Genomic DNA, 13,776 nt, shown 5'->3' with positions numbered 1-13,776 from the left:
TTATATATCTTAATGAGAATATTAATGTTAAATGTGCATTACAGTGGTTATCATAATATTCTGATATTTGCATTACAAGCTATCTCATTGTTTTGTTAGTTCCTATGTTATTGCCCATTGCTTTATGCGCACACATAGAATGGTGAGTTAGTCCTGCTAATTCTTTCATAGTGACACACATAGCATTTGGATTGCTCTGATTTGTTACATTAACAATGTCTTTGGTTTGACTGAAAAGGTTTTGTATGTAGTAACATTTTTCAACAGTATACAGCAGTGGAAGCCACTTTGATACCTCTGACAAATCACTTCATTGGCTATAAGTACTACATCATGCATATTTTACATACGTTTCATTCTAATTGGTCTGACAATTTGAATATTGTATTACATCTCATTATTCCCTATTTAAACAGAAATTTTGAGAATATATATGTATGTATATATATATATATATATATATATATATATATATGTATGTATATATATATATATATATATATATATATATATATATATGTATGTATATATATATATATATATATATATATATATATATATATATATATATATATATATATATGTATGTATATATATATATATATATATATATATATATATATATATATATATATATATATATACAGATTCAGACTTCTTTTAGGCATAGTAATTAATACTGAGCTGGTAGAAAGGAAATAAAAACTCAGACACTGAATAGATGATTAAGCTTCATCAGAATAACCTATAGTCAACAATACTTACATTATATGTAACTAGAGTTACATGTAAACAAAAAACCAATGAACTACTTATAACTTATTAGTACAGTAACCAATAGTACAACCAGACAATATTTAAACTGTGCCAATCATCTAAACACAATAACCATGAAAATACATATGAATGACAGGGGCATGAATATTAAATAAACACTCCCTTGTGTTAGCTAATCATTGAACAAATGTACAGTGTGCGCACTAAATATGCATGTAGGAGACATGAATATTCATATAACTGTACAAGTGGTGACTAACAAGTATGTCAAAGGTCATGGATGGATGCAAACACATTTTGTAGAAAGAAAGCAACTGTCAAAATCGAACAACTGTCAAACTAGTATTCAATCTTCCATTTTAAAGCGCATTTAATATTAACACTTTCATTCAGACCAGGGTATGTTTCAGAATTAAGCAGCAATTGCCATTTAAGTTCTCTTAGTTCTAAATATAATTCCCAATCTCCAAAAAACAGTTAACTTGTTCTAATACTATGAAGTAAACTTTACTAAAAGAAGTACAAAAAATGCTATGTTTAGCAAGGACATTATTCAAGTTCTTTGCCCTGATGGCTCCTAGATGCTCCTTAATTCTATTTGAAAGTTTTCTTGTAGTTTTACCTACATAAAATGCTTTACAAGATGCACAAATACCTGCATATACTAGTGCTGTAGAATGGCAGAAGAAATATTTTGAAAACTTAATAGTATAATTACAATGTGTGAATGTGTATTGAGATCCTGTGAAAATGTTAGGGCATACCACACATTTATTACATAAATGCATCCCATTTTGAGAGTTAGAAGTAGAAGTAGAATTAATAAGAAAAGGTAAAGCTCTGTTTTCTAAACTCATTCTTATGGTTTTGGTTCTTTTAAATGAAAAGGTAGGTGCAGTACCAATAGCAGCTGACATAAATTGTGATTCAGTTAATAAATCCCAGTTATTCGTGATGACATTTCTAATTTGTGACATGTCCCTAGAGATGGGTAATGGGAAACTAAGGGTTCTGTTAATGTTACTTGGTTTTGAAGTATTAGGTATAAAACCATGTAGTAAAATTGGTAAATATTTAGTGTGTCTGTCATTAGAGATCTCGTTACATATATTGTTAATAAGAGATAGAGGGTAATTCCTTCGAAGAAACATGTGTTTTAACAAAACAGCATTCTTTTCAAAGTCATAATCTTGACTGATAACTCTAGAGATGCGAATAAATTGACTTCTGACAAGGTTCCTTTTCATAAAAAATGGATGGGAGCTAGTAAAATCAAGCAGATTATTTTTATAGGTCTCTTTTCTATATATAGTGGAACATACTGTATTAGGAGGTAGTAAGTATATCTGTGTATCTAAAAAGGAAATAGAAGACCCTATTCCAGACAAAATCAAGTTCAAAAAACCTAAACTGTCTCTCAAATCAGAAATAAAAATGTCTAAAGAAGATTGGTCACCCTTCCATGCAAAGAAAACATTGTCAATAAATCTTTTATAAATATGTACTAGATTAAAGTTCTTCAAGGTATTTAATTTTTTCTAATTCCCATGTGCTCATGACAATATTAGCAAAAGCAGGTTCTATCTTGGAACCCATAGCTATTCCCTTGGTTTGTTTGTATATATGTCCATTAAAGAAGAAAAAGTTATTATTCAGTACCATTTCAACTAAAATACATAATGTATTAATTTTAATTTTTGAGAAGGTGGTGTATTTGTTAAGAAATGATCTGAAAAGTTGCATACCTTCTTTGTGAGGTATATTAGAGTATAACCCTTCTACATCCATAGTTACAAAAATACAATTAGATAACCCTTCTTTTTTGTGGAATAGTTTGTCTAAGAAAGCCCATGAATCTCTTAAATAGTTGTTGGTCATTTGTACTAAAGGGTTTAAAACTGCATCTAAGTATTCCGCAATTTTTTCCGTTTTGTTTTTTTGTTAGAAATGATGTGTCTAAACGGTGGGTTAGAAGCATTCTTATGGATTTTGGGAATACCAAATAATCTCCCTAGATTAGGTGAGGGGACTGACAAAAACATGTAATCTTCTAAAGAGATGGCATTAGTAAACTGTAGACTATGTATGTATATATATATATATATATATATATATATATATATATATATATATATATATATATATATATATATATATATATATATATATATATATATATATATATATATATATATATATATATATATATATATATATATATATATATATTTATATATATGTATATATAGATATATATGTATACTTATACACATAAGTACCGCGGTGGTGGTGCTGTGGTAGCATTGTCGCCTCACAGTAAGACGCCGTCTGGTTCGATTCTCAGCTAGAGCGTCTTCTGCATGGAGACATGCGTGAATGGGCGTACCTTCGTTGAAGGTTGTGCATCAGGGCTGGTAACTCGGCATGTAAAAATCAACTACCAATCATTAGCTGACCGGAGTTCCACTGTGGTGACCCCTAACCGGGAAAAGCCGAAAGACACAACAACTGATACACATAAGTGCCTTACACTTAGACTGCAGATTTACCTCAGTCTCTCTCATCTCTACCTCTGTCAGATTGGGAAAAATGTCTGAGACGAAGCACCAGAGCTGAAGCCTAGGATGATGGATTGACTCTGAAGCATTCCGATCCATCTCATCCCCTTCGGGGCTTCTGTTATGGACATCTCGGTACCAGTGTCACAGATCTCTTTACCTCCAATCTCCATGTCTGAAAGAACCCTATGAGGGAGTTTAGGGCTTTGGAGAGATTTAGTAAATGGACTTGTGCTTCAGCAACATTTACTCTTAGAGTGCTGAATTATCGTGTCCACATGACACCTTATGACAGGGAATTGACTAAAGAGCTTATCGATTTCCCTCTCAGGTAACTTGCCTATAGATCTTAACAATTTCCTTCTCAGGTAACTTGCCTATAGATATCCAAAAAAAACTTTGGAATCCCAGCTATCTGTCTTACAGTCTTTATTTAATGTTTCCAGGCATCTGTTTTCTAATACAAGGCTATGGCAGCAGGCACTGGCTTAACCATAATTCACCATGCCTGGATGCTCGTATGTAACTTTGTGGAAGGTTTTAAGATATTTTTCATTAATGCCATTTTTGATGATTCCATCTTATTCAGACTGAATGTTAAGGAAACACTCACCAGGAGCAAACAAGATAGTAAGACCTGTCTGCCATAGGAACCTGTTTCCCAACTCCTTAGAGGACCTTCTCAAGGAATTGGAGAAGAGGAAAAAATGTGGTTCCAAAAATCGCATGGGTTTAGTAAGGATGCTGGTCTGGATAGACCCTCCCATGGCAGGGGGGCAATTTTAATGGACATTGCCCTAGGGGCATATGTGGTTCACAAAAAACAGGCATTTTGTAAACAGTGTTCTGTTCTGAGAAATCCTTCCAGTGCTTCTGAAGGTTTGCGCAGCTGCCACACTCTGGAGGCAGTCTTGGAGACGCTTATCCTTGCAACCTCAAACCTGGCAGGCCATCACTTTGTGTTAAGGATAGTCACCAGAGGATAATTTATTCCCTTTGTTTCTTCTGCTCCGAGAAAGACAAGAGTTCCATTGGTATCACCCAGCCAACTGGAATCCATGACAGCAGAAGTCAAAAAGCTGTTAGAAAAAGTCATCCAGAAGGTCCCATCAGAACAATTAGGATCTGGAGTCTATTCCAGGTTCTTTTTAGTTCCACAAAAGACAGGTGACCTAAGGCTGATCTTCGACCTAAGTCATCAAAACCAGTTTGTAAAGCAGACAAAATTCCAGATGCTCATGGTTCAGTCCACTTTGTGTCTGCTAAGGAGGGACATTTGGATGTGCTCATTAGATCTTCAGGATGCTTACCTATTATATATAAATATAAACAAGTGATCCAAGAGGTTTATCCATTTCAGGCAGGGAGCCAATCTTTCTCAGTTCAGAGTTCTGCCCTTTGGACTCACCACACTCCCCCCAGGGTGTTTACTAAATGTATGGCAATGGTGATAGCCTATCTCAGACTGCAGGGGTTCTGGGTGTTTCTGTACTTAGACAACTGGCGCCACATTAATTTGACAAGCAAGCTCCTAATTTAATAGAGAAACATTTTGCTCCATTTACTGCAGAGCTTGGGAATCAATGTGAACCAAATGAAAAGTCACATAAATCCCATTCAATCCATAGAGTTCATCGGATGCCATCTAGAGTTTTTTCTCAGCAACATATGGCCAATCTAGTTTTGCATCATATCTCACCTTGTACAAGAGTAATTCTAAAACTTTTAGGGCTTTTGACCTCCACAATCACATTGATTCCATTGTTGAGATATCACATTTGTTTTATTTATTTTGTATTTATTACATTTGTTTACTGGGTAATGTCCAAATGGGCCAGAAGCCCATTTTTCAGTGGAGACCCAGGGAGAAAAGCTCCTGACATACTTTGGAGAATTCTAATTAATACTAACCAATATAATCTTAATAATGTTTGTTAAAAAAACAGAGTATACATCAACAGCAAACCAGTACTTATGTACAGACATGAATTCTAACTAATGCTAACAAATCTAACAATATAAATAATGTTTGATAAGAAACAGTGTACACATCTAAAGCAGACAATTTCTTATGTACAGACATGAAATACAATTTTAGAAACAATGTGCTTGACCATACATATTTGCTAGTGCCAGGAATGGTATCAACTAAGCTAGGAAAACTTGCCTAAGATTTAGACCAGTCTAGTTACTAATAGGAGAAATGTAGGCAAGATGTTAGTTATGAGGAGATGTGCAGCAGATATGGGGTTGTGTTAGTTAGGAGAAAGAGCAGTAATCTATGAGATAGATGGGGTGCAGTTGTAGTAGCACATGAGAACGCTTCAGTGAATTCTGTCAATTCATGGTCACTGCTTTCTCAGTCCCTGGGTACCCCTGTCCAACTGACTGTTATAGACAAAACCGATATCAGATGATGGATAGTATCTCCAGCAATTTTAAAGGGCCATCCCTTCTGTATGCTGCACCCTATAGCAACAGTTACCACAAACACTTGCCATTTAGGGTGAGATGGGGGAAGACTGGTCAAGGTACCTGGATGCCGCTAGAGGACAAACTTCACATCAACATTCTAGAAATGACAGTGGTCCTCCTAACATTGCAGACATTCCAAGACTCTCTGCCAGAAGATGTGGTCTGCATCCAGGCAGACAATGCCACAGTAATCAGGTACATCAACAAGCAAGGGGGGAGCCATATCCTATTCTTTGTAGAGATGCCATGAGAGTGTGGCAATGGGTGATGTCTTCCCACTGCTTTCTTATAGCAATGCACATCCTGGGGACTTCTAATGTGTTAGTGGAGAAGTTAAGTAGAAACATTCTGCTGCTTCACAAGTGGCCCCTCAGTCAATCAGTAGTGAACAAAGCCAGCCTGGATCTAGACACAGCATACCTGAACAAGTACAGTTGTTACTTTACTTTAATCCCTCCTCTGTGTCAGTCATCGAGGAATGCTGTTACTGATCCCTGGTCTCCTATATGCCTCTCATCATTTCATTCATAAAGCCAGACGGTTCAAGTGAAGGTGATCCTCATTACCCCCTTTTTGTCTCAACAGATTTGGTTCCCATATCTTTAACCTCACATATTGCTTCCTCCCTGGACTCTGGGATTCAGCTCAGTCCTCTTATGCCGTCCGTCAAGGCATCCTCTCCCAGATCCAGAGACCTTGAAATTAACTGCATGGTTCCTCCAATCTTAACAATGGCCAGAGATGCCAGGTTTTCACATAAAGTGATAAATACCCTCACTACTTCTCAGAAATCTAACACTAGGAAAGTTTATCTAAGTAAATGGAAGAGATTTTCGGTATGAGCTACAGACAGTAGTTTGGATCCCTTTTCAGCACCTCTCTCCTCCCTTCTTGATATTTTATCTGATCTGTTTCAGAAAGGGTCCAGTTTTACCACTATCAAAGTACACTTGGCAGCTATTTACAATTTCCAGACTGGGCAGAATGAGACTACCATAGCTTCTTTAAGAGTTTCTAAAGCTTTTCTAAAATGGACTTTTTTTCTTCGACCTTCTATAAAGGATCCATTATTTCCACATGGGATGTTAAGGTATGCTTCAAGTTTTTACGCAGGCTCATTTTGAACCTGCAACTTCATTAGATCTAAAACTTTTAGCATGGAAAATTCTACAAAGAAAATTTCAGAGTTGCAGGCCATTTTGTGCAACACAAAATGTTTGGTGTTTCATAAAGATAGGTTTTCTAAAAACAAATTATTCTTTTCTTTTTAAGGTGACATCTGAATCTAATCTTAACTGGAAGATTAATGGATTGGCTTTCTTCCCAAAGTTTTCATACAAAGGGGAGTACACTTTACATTTGCTTTAGACGGCTTAGATTCTATCTCCACAGAACCAAAGGTTTTAGAAAATCGGACCAGTTATTTATAGCTTTTCCCAAACCCAATCTATGCACAATGTTTCCAAAGTTACTCTTTCCAGATGCTTTTCAAACTGCATTATGTTTGTGTATGATAAACTTGGTTTGTCTTTGACTTAAAAAACAACAGCTCTTTCTACAAGATCTGTATGACTTCAACTGCTTTCCAACATGTCTACCTATTGATGACGTGTGCTACTGCCACTTGGTCTACAGCTCATACCTTTGTTTCTCATTGTAAATTGGAAGTATAATCTACAGCCCATATTTTTTTTGGCTCCACCTTTCTCGGGAACATCCTTCTTTGGTAACACCTAGGTATTTAGCTAGGGAATCTGTCCCAAAGGTTGACTCAGACAAAAAAAACATCTAATATGACAGTTATGTACTTACCATAACAACAGGTCCATGTTGTCTTAGTTTTGTCCACTTCAACATCCCTCCCTCCTTCATCCTCTTCCAAATTGTCACATCTTGAAGAACGGATGGGATTCTGGAGGAGTTTTGCTATTCTCAGCCTCATCTGGTTGCCTTCTTGTTTTCCACATGGATATATATAGACAGATAGGTATTGTTTCTATTATTATTGTCTAATATTTAGCTTAATTATTAGAAATATAAAAATGTCAATTGTATGATAGGCAAACTCATTCTGAGGCATTCTGGAGAAGAGAGATCAAATTATGGGTAGGGGAGGAGTCAGTGTCCTGGATCCACAAGTTCAAAGGTGCCGAGAACGAATCCAAGTTGGATCTATGTCTCAAAGGTTAAAATGGATGGAAATAAGAGAAAATGGATCTATCATTATGTTAAGTATGTAACTTTCGTTTTTCTTTTCTTGTAGGTAATTGAAGCAAATCTAAATGGAGAAATGAATCTGAAAATTGAAACAGATTTGGTATCTGTTGCAACTCATTTTAAGGATCTTGGAAATCCCCCATGGGGTAAGAAATTTAACTGTGTTACACTGTCATATCGACAATGTGTTATAGTAGCAAAAGATTAATTTACTCCCACGATAAAAATACGTGTGTGTGTGTGTGTGTGTTCAACATTTTCCCTTAAAATCATTTTATCAGTATTTCCAATCTCTATGATGGAGGACATGATATGTCTAGTATAATTTCTTAATTTGTTATACATCATTCACAAGTGTATGTCCTCTAAAGTTTATCATAAAACATTTTTTCTGTTTAGATAAGGAAACATTGTAGTAGAAGCTTGAGCCATTACTTCTAAGCTATGGAATACTTGGACCCTTTCCATGCTTGCATATATCACTGTGATGGTTTCATCCTAAATTGAGATAATGATATCCTTTATTAAATCTCTAATTTGAAGTGATCTGTATTCTTTCTGCATTAACATTTACACTTACCATTAAATGCTAAGTCTCTTTACTTAGACTCTTTCATCATTTACAAACCCAAGTTCTGCATATATCAGCTGATAAGTTAAGAATTATGTTTCTCCACGATCTTTAGTCAGGTGTAAGAATGAGGCAGCATATAAACACCAAGATTTCATGGTCTGTTTTAGTCTGTTGCATCTGTCAGAATTGATTTTATACTCTACCAAAAGGAAGTACTCAAGGAGAGCGCTAGATGGTGAGGGTCAAGACTGTTCTTACTTCACACTATCTTCAGCAGACATATTATGCACTGCTAACATCCGTCTTTACTGTCTTGAGAGCAGACCACGAAAGAAAAGTTAGTATTTGTTGCCTGGAGGTTGCTGCTTTCAATGAAGAAGCAGACTCATGACAAGTATGTTCCTGTCTTGTCCTTGTACTCCTGTCCTTGTGTTGTTCCAGTGCTTTGAATTGGATTACCTTGCTATAAGAATACAGGGCCTAAACAACATGTCCTACATGAACCAACTAAAATTCCTGTCACTATACTCAGTATCCTACAAACTGCTATCAGGTGACCTGTGTCTGGTATACAAGGCATCCTCCAACCGGTTACTGATGACATCAACAAGTCAATGGCATCAGAAATACTTGGACTAGGGATCTAAACCTCTTCTGCGACATCAATAAAATGGTTTGGAGGGACAGGTATATTTAACAGAGGATACCACTGCTGTGTAACGGACTCCCCATTCACATAAAACAAAGTTCATCCCTGTCCATTTTCAAGGGTAAATTAGCTATATGGATGGGAAACAGAAAATTTACCTCAGGGTTGCTCATTAGAGGGAAGACTCTTACAAGATTAAAGGCTGAAAAATGTAAACAAAATGTAAATACTTTGTGTGACACAGGACTGAATATTTCTGAGTCCTAGAATAGTTAGCAAACCAACTACTGGTGAATGCCAAAACAAAGGAGATTATTTTTGAATTAAATAATGTACAGCTATAGAAAAACAGGCTGAAATGAGGATAGTTATAGGTAAATACTAGGCTAGCTGCACTTTTGGGCCATTTTAAGCCTAGCCATTTTCTCTTTTTGGGCTCAAAGTAACCTATGCCATTTGGTTATAGATTGGCCTTACCCATTCCATTACCCATATATATTACCCCTATTTAGAATAACTGGGATCATACCATAGATAAATTGAGGGAACCCATGCATAGGTTAAAGCATTTAGGAGTTTCATCTGTCTATTAGTAGTACAGGTGGGAATTTTGGAGTAAATGATATGTCTGCCTCATTTGTGTCACCAGGTAGTACCTTTGCAAATCCGCTAATCCACAGTCTTCCACATCAGAATTTTTATTGTCCTTATGTTGCTGTATTTGTTTCTTTCTCTCCAGTGCTATTTTTGTCATTGTCTGCTTCTTGCCTTTTATTAGGCTGGCTGAATGCAGTCTTTGTTTTCATGAAGGGTGTTATGTTGGATGGAAATGTGTCAGCTGCATGGAAACCTAAAAAAAATAACTTTGAAAAGTAACACTTTGTTTTAATTCAAGATTGCAGTATTTGTGGCTGTAATCACGAGTGCAAACATCTTTCTACATTTAATCACTCCTGTAGAATCTACGCTATAAAAAGGTGTTTTGCAAAAATCTGTAAAAGCAAAAACAAGTATTTTGTAAAGAATTTGGAAGATATTGAGCACAAATACGAAAACAGTGTGTTTGTCAGTACAGTGGAAGTAAAAGTCTTGATCTGTTGAAATTTGAAAATGCATCAAAGACATTGAAACAGGACTATAATACAAGCTACTGAAAAAATACTGAGAATTAATAGAGAGAATCTAGAATTTAAACTAGATACAGGTGCAGAATGCAATATTTTTATCTCAAGATGCATTTAAAGTTTGAGGGCTAAAAAGTACTCATGAGAGCTTTCTGTACGTTTTTTGTCAAGTAAATGTCTTCATTAAACAGTATAAATAAACAGTATAATTCTATAATAAAGTATAAAAGCCAAAGTATATAACCATATCTAGACAAATATCTACAAACATGTTTTAGAATCAAGTCTCTTTCATTGTTTTTTCTTCTTTTTCTTTTTTTTTCCCCTTTTAAGAATAAATAAGGTCAGAATGACCCTTTTTTTCTTTGGTCAGCCTTTCTCCTCTCACTTACTCCAACTTACTCCACCCCCCACCCCCATTTCTTCTGAATATTAAAGGTTCTTCCAACTACTCCCTCAAGTGTAGATAGCAATTCTATTGTAACCAGTTTCTGGCATGCATATTACTAAGGATGCTCCTTACTTGCTTTATCCACCAACTTCTTCAAATAAGACATTTTTTCCTTTACCTCTTCTATAATCAGACTTCTCTCTGCCTTTCATTTCCTTGAGATTTATTAAGATCCCTATTAGAGACTTACTATATCTTTACTCCTTTTGGCCTGCATCCCAGTTTAGGTAAACCATTTGTTTATTACTATCATTATCTCTCCCCATAACTAGGCAATGGCAATCTTCAATGAGTGGGTAATAGGATCATGCAATGAGTGTTTTAATACAGCTAAGTTAGGGCACTCCCAAAAGATGTGTTCCCAGTCTACCAACTCTTCCAGTTGTGATTGCTGGACAGCCTGAGAGAAACATTTTATGTATTCTACTCTAGATATAAAAGTAACTATGAAGGCAGTTCCATACACAGATTCTAAATCTGTGCAATTTAGATATCAGGAGACCTGGCATTCTTTACACCTTTACTCTTCTATCAGCTATTTATTTAATATTTTCTCCCACTCCTATTTTAATTTCTCTCTTTTCCCCATTGTAGCTGTTATGCAGACTTTTGCATTGCCTGCTTGCTGTTCTTTTACCTTCTACTTTTGCCAGTTGTAAGTTTGACTAAATCTGGCATTACTGAGTGCATCCTTCTTTTTCTATGTTTAGTTTTATGTTCCACCAACAAACCCAGACATGTGATACAGACACCTGAAGCAAGTGTACTCCCCTTTTTTCTGTTTTAAGTGGTGTAACTGTTTTTGTTATTAAGCCTTGGTTTCATTCTTGTGCACTGAGTGTATGTCAGGCTAGTTTCAGGACTTGTCTTTGCATTTGGAGTAGTTCCACGCCAGTCAGCTTAAAGCTAAGGGTATAATTGTTTTTTCCATCCCTCCCATCTTGTTGTAGTTGTGTTCTTAAACCTAGTGTATCTGCTGTTGCCTGCCCCTTATGATAATTTGACAACATAGTTTCCTCTGTCTCCATATTTATTGGCTATTGACAATAAGTCTGTATCACTTTACAAAGTCTGTCCCCTTAAACGACTCATCAGTTTAAAAGACCTTTGATAAAATTACTTAATTTTGAGTGTACTGATACTTCTTGTACTGATTTTACTATCAAATTGAGTGAGTTATTTTTTGCTATTAATTAGTTTTCTGGTTCCTGCTGGTTGCAGAAGAAGGTTTCTAGGCTAGCTGTTTTGTATTGAAATTGAAATACTCAGTAGAAAGTCCATCCACATATTCTAAAACTGAACTCCAAGCGGTTATACTTGCCCCTAGTGCCAGAGTAATTCCTGTCAGTATCATGGACCACCACTTACCTATAACCTCTCTGGCCAGCCTGATTGAAATGGGTATCTTAAGACAGTGTGAGCATTGTCTCATGCTATGACGACCATCTTTTACTACAATAGCATAACAGTGTGTGAGAGATGTACATATATATTCCATTGAGGCAAATATCTCACACACAGTAAACTCAGACACCAAGATTGTCAGTAGTGCACCACACGTCACACCTAAGGCTAATCACAATACACATAATCCATCATATGCTGAGGTTCTAAAGATTGACTTGCCTAAACCTCAAAGACCTCCAAAACACAACACCTCACCAAGCACATTCAGCATATTAAGCCTAATTCTTCACATAGCACAAGAAGTCTCAAAATCACAGATGCTGTAAGACAGGCATCTACCCAACCAAACATTCTTGTTAGACATACAGATGTGCCTGTTATTGGGTTGAGCAAGGAAAGAGTGACTGTTAGTTTCCTGTCTGGTGTCAGGGAAATGCATGCAGACAGGTCCTTGAAAAACAAGTACCAGTAATCTGTCTTAGTTCACATGACTCGAGGTGTACTTCCCTGGATTACATAAAGACAGACATGATGGAGCTACAGGAACTAGAATGACTCTGTATTAAACCCAATGCTATTTTCCTAGGTGATCTAAACTAGCCAACCATAGAGTGGGAAACCTGCACCATCACTAGTGCACAAGCACAGAGATTCTTATACAAATGCCATGGAGCAATTAGAGTACCCACTGGAGGGAATAACATCTTCATATTTGTCCTTGCTAATATGGGAGCATCTTACACCATCTCCTGTATATTTTCACCACTTGCTAGGTCTGGTCATAAAGCAGTCTCCTTCAAACTACAGCTTAAACCAGAGGTCTCTTCCACCCAAGGTACCTTTAGAAATTTCTTTAAGACAAGCTATCTACTCCTAAAGTAGCAACCAATAGCATTGCCTATCCTGTTGCAATCCTTATAAATAGTTGAGTCCAGGAATCCCACATTCCCTCTCTCTGGAAAAAGTTACACTTTATCCCTCTGTGCAAAGGAGGAAATTCCACAAACATTGCTATCTTTAGACCTTAAGCAGTCTTATCCCCCCAAAAAAAGTACTTGAAAAATATATTCAAAAACAGTTGCTAAACTTTCTCCTGTGTAAAGAATTGTAATAACACAGCACTTTTAACATATATACTTTCAATAAAGCTAGAGACAACAGCAAACTAGTTTCTTTCTTAATTCTAGACTTATGACATAGGCAATCATGCATTTATATAAATGAAAACAAACCATGTTGACACAATCATAGTTGCAAGCATTATACATCACAAACCATATTGACATAATTTTAGTTGCAAACATTATGCATCGCTTATAATCTATGCAATCTCTGTCAAGTCAAACATTGCATAACTAATTTACATCTTGCCTTCTTTTAAACCTCATTTCTCTCCTGTATGTATTGTTTCCACAATTCCCATTTTTTCTATGTAATTTGCTCCTGCCCTTTTCTAAAGATCACAGTTCCAGATGTTTTATCTCCGTTTCTATACTCACTGCTTCTAGTACAGTTGGTTTAGACTCATCTCTGATAGAGTAGCC

The 13,776-nt window shown here is 36.0% G+C and overlaps 1 protein-coding gene across 5 annotated transcripts in view; it reads left to right on the top strand.

Moving 5' to 3' along the window:
• Nucleotides 1-13,776, top strand: part of HUS1 (HUS1 checkpoint clamp component) — a 977,322-nt gene that overhangs the window by 659,340 nt on the left and 304,206 nt on the right. For all 5 annotated transcript variants that reach the window (XM_044064892.1, XM_044064889.1, XM_044064888.1 and 2 more), the window contains one exon: nucleotides 8,074-8,173. In XM_044064892.1, the coding sequence (XP_043920827.1) occupies nucleotides 8,074-8,173 (100 nt within the window). The remainder of the gene's footprint in view (nucleotides 1-8,073; nucleotides 8,174-13,776) is intronic.

Source organism: Protopterus annectens, chromosome 3.part0, assembly GCF_019279795.1.
Source record: "Protopterus annectens isolate FY-2018-M chromosome 3.part0, PAN1.0, whole genome shotgun sequence".
In the NCBI taxonomy this organism is placed as follows: Eukaryota; Metazoa; Chordata; order Ceratodontiformes; family Protopteridae; genus Protopterus; species Protopterus annectens.
This window is presented reverse-complemented; position numbering and strand designations above follow the sequence as displayed.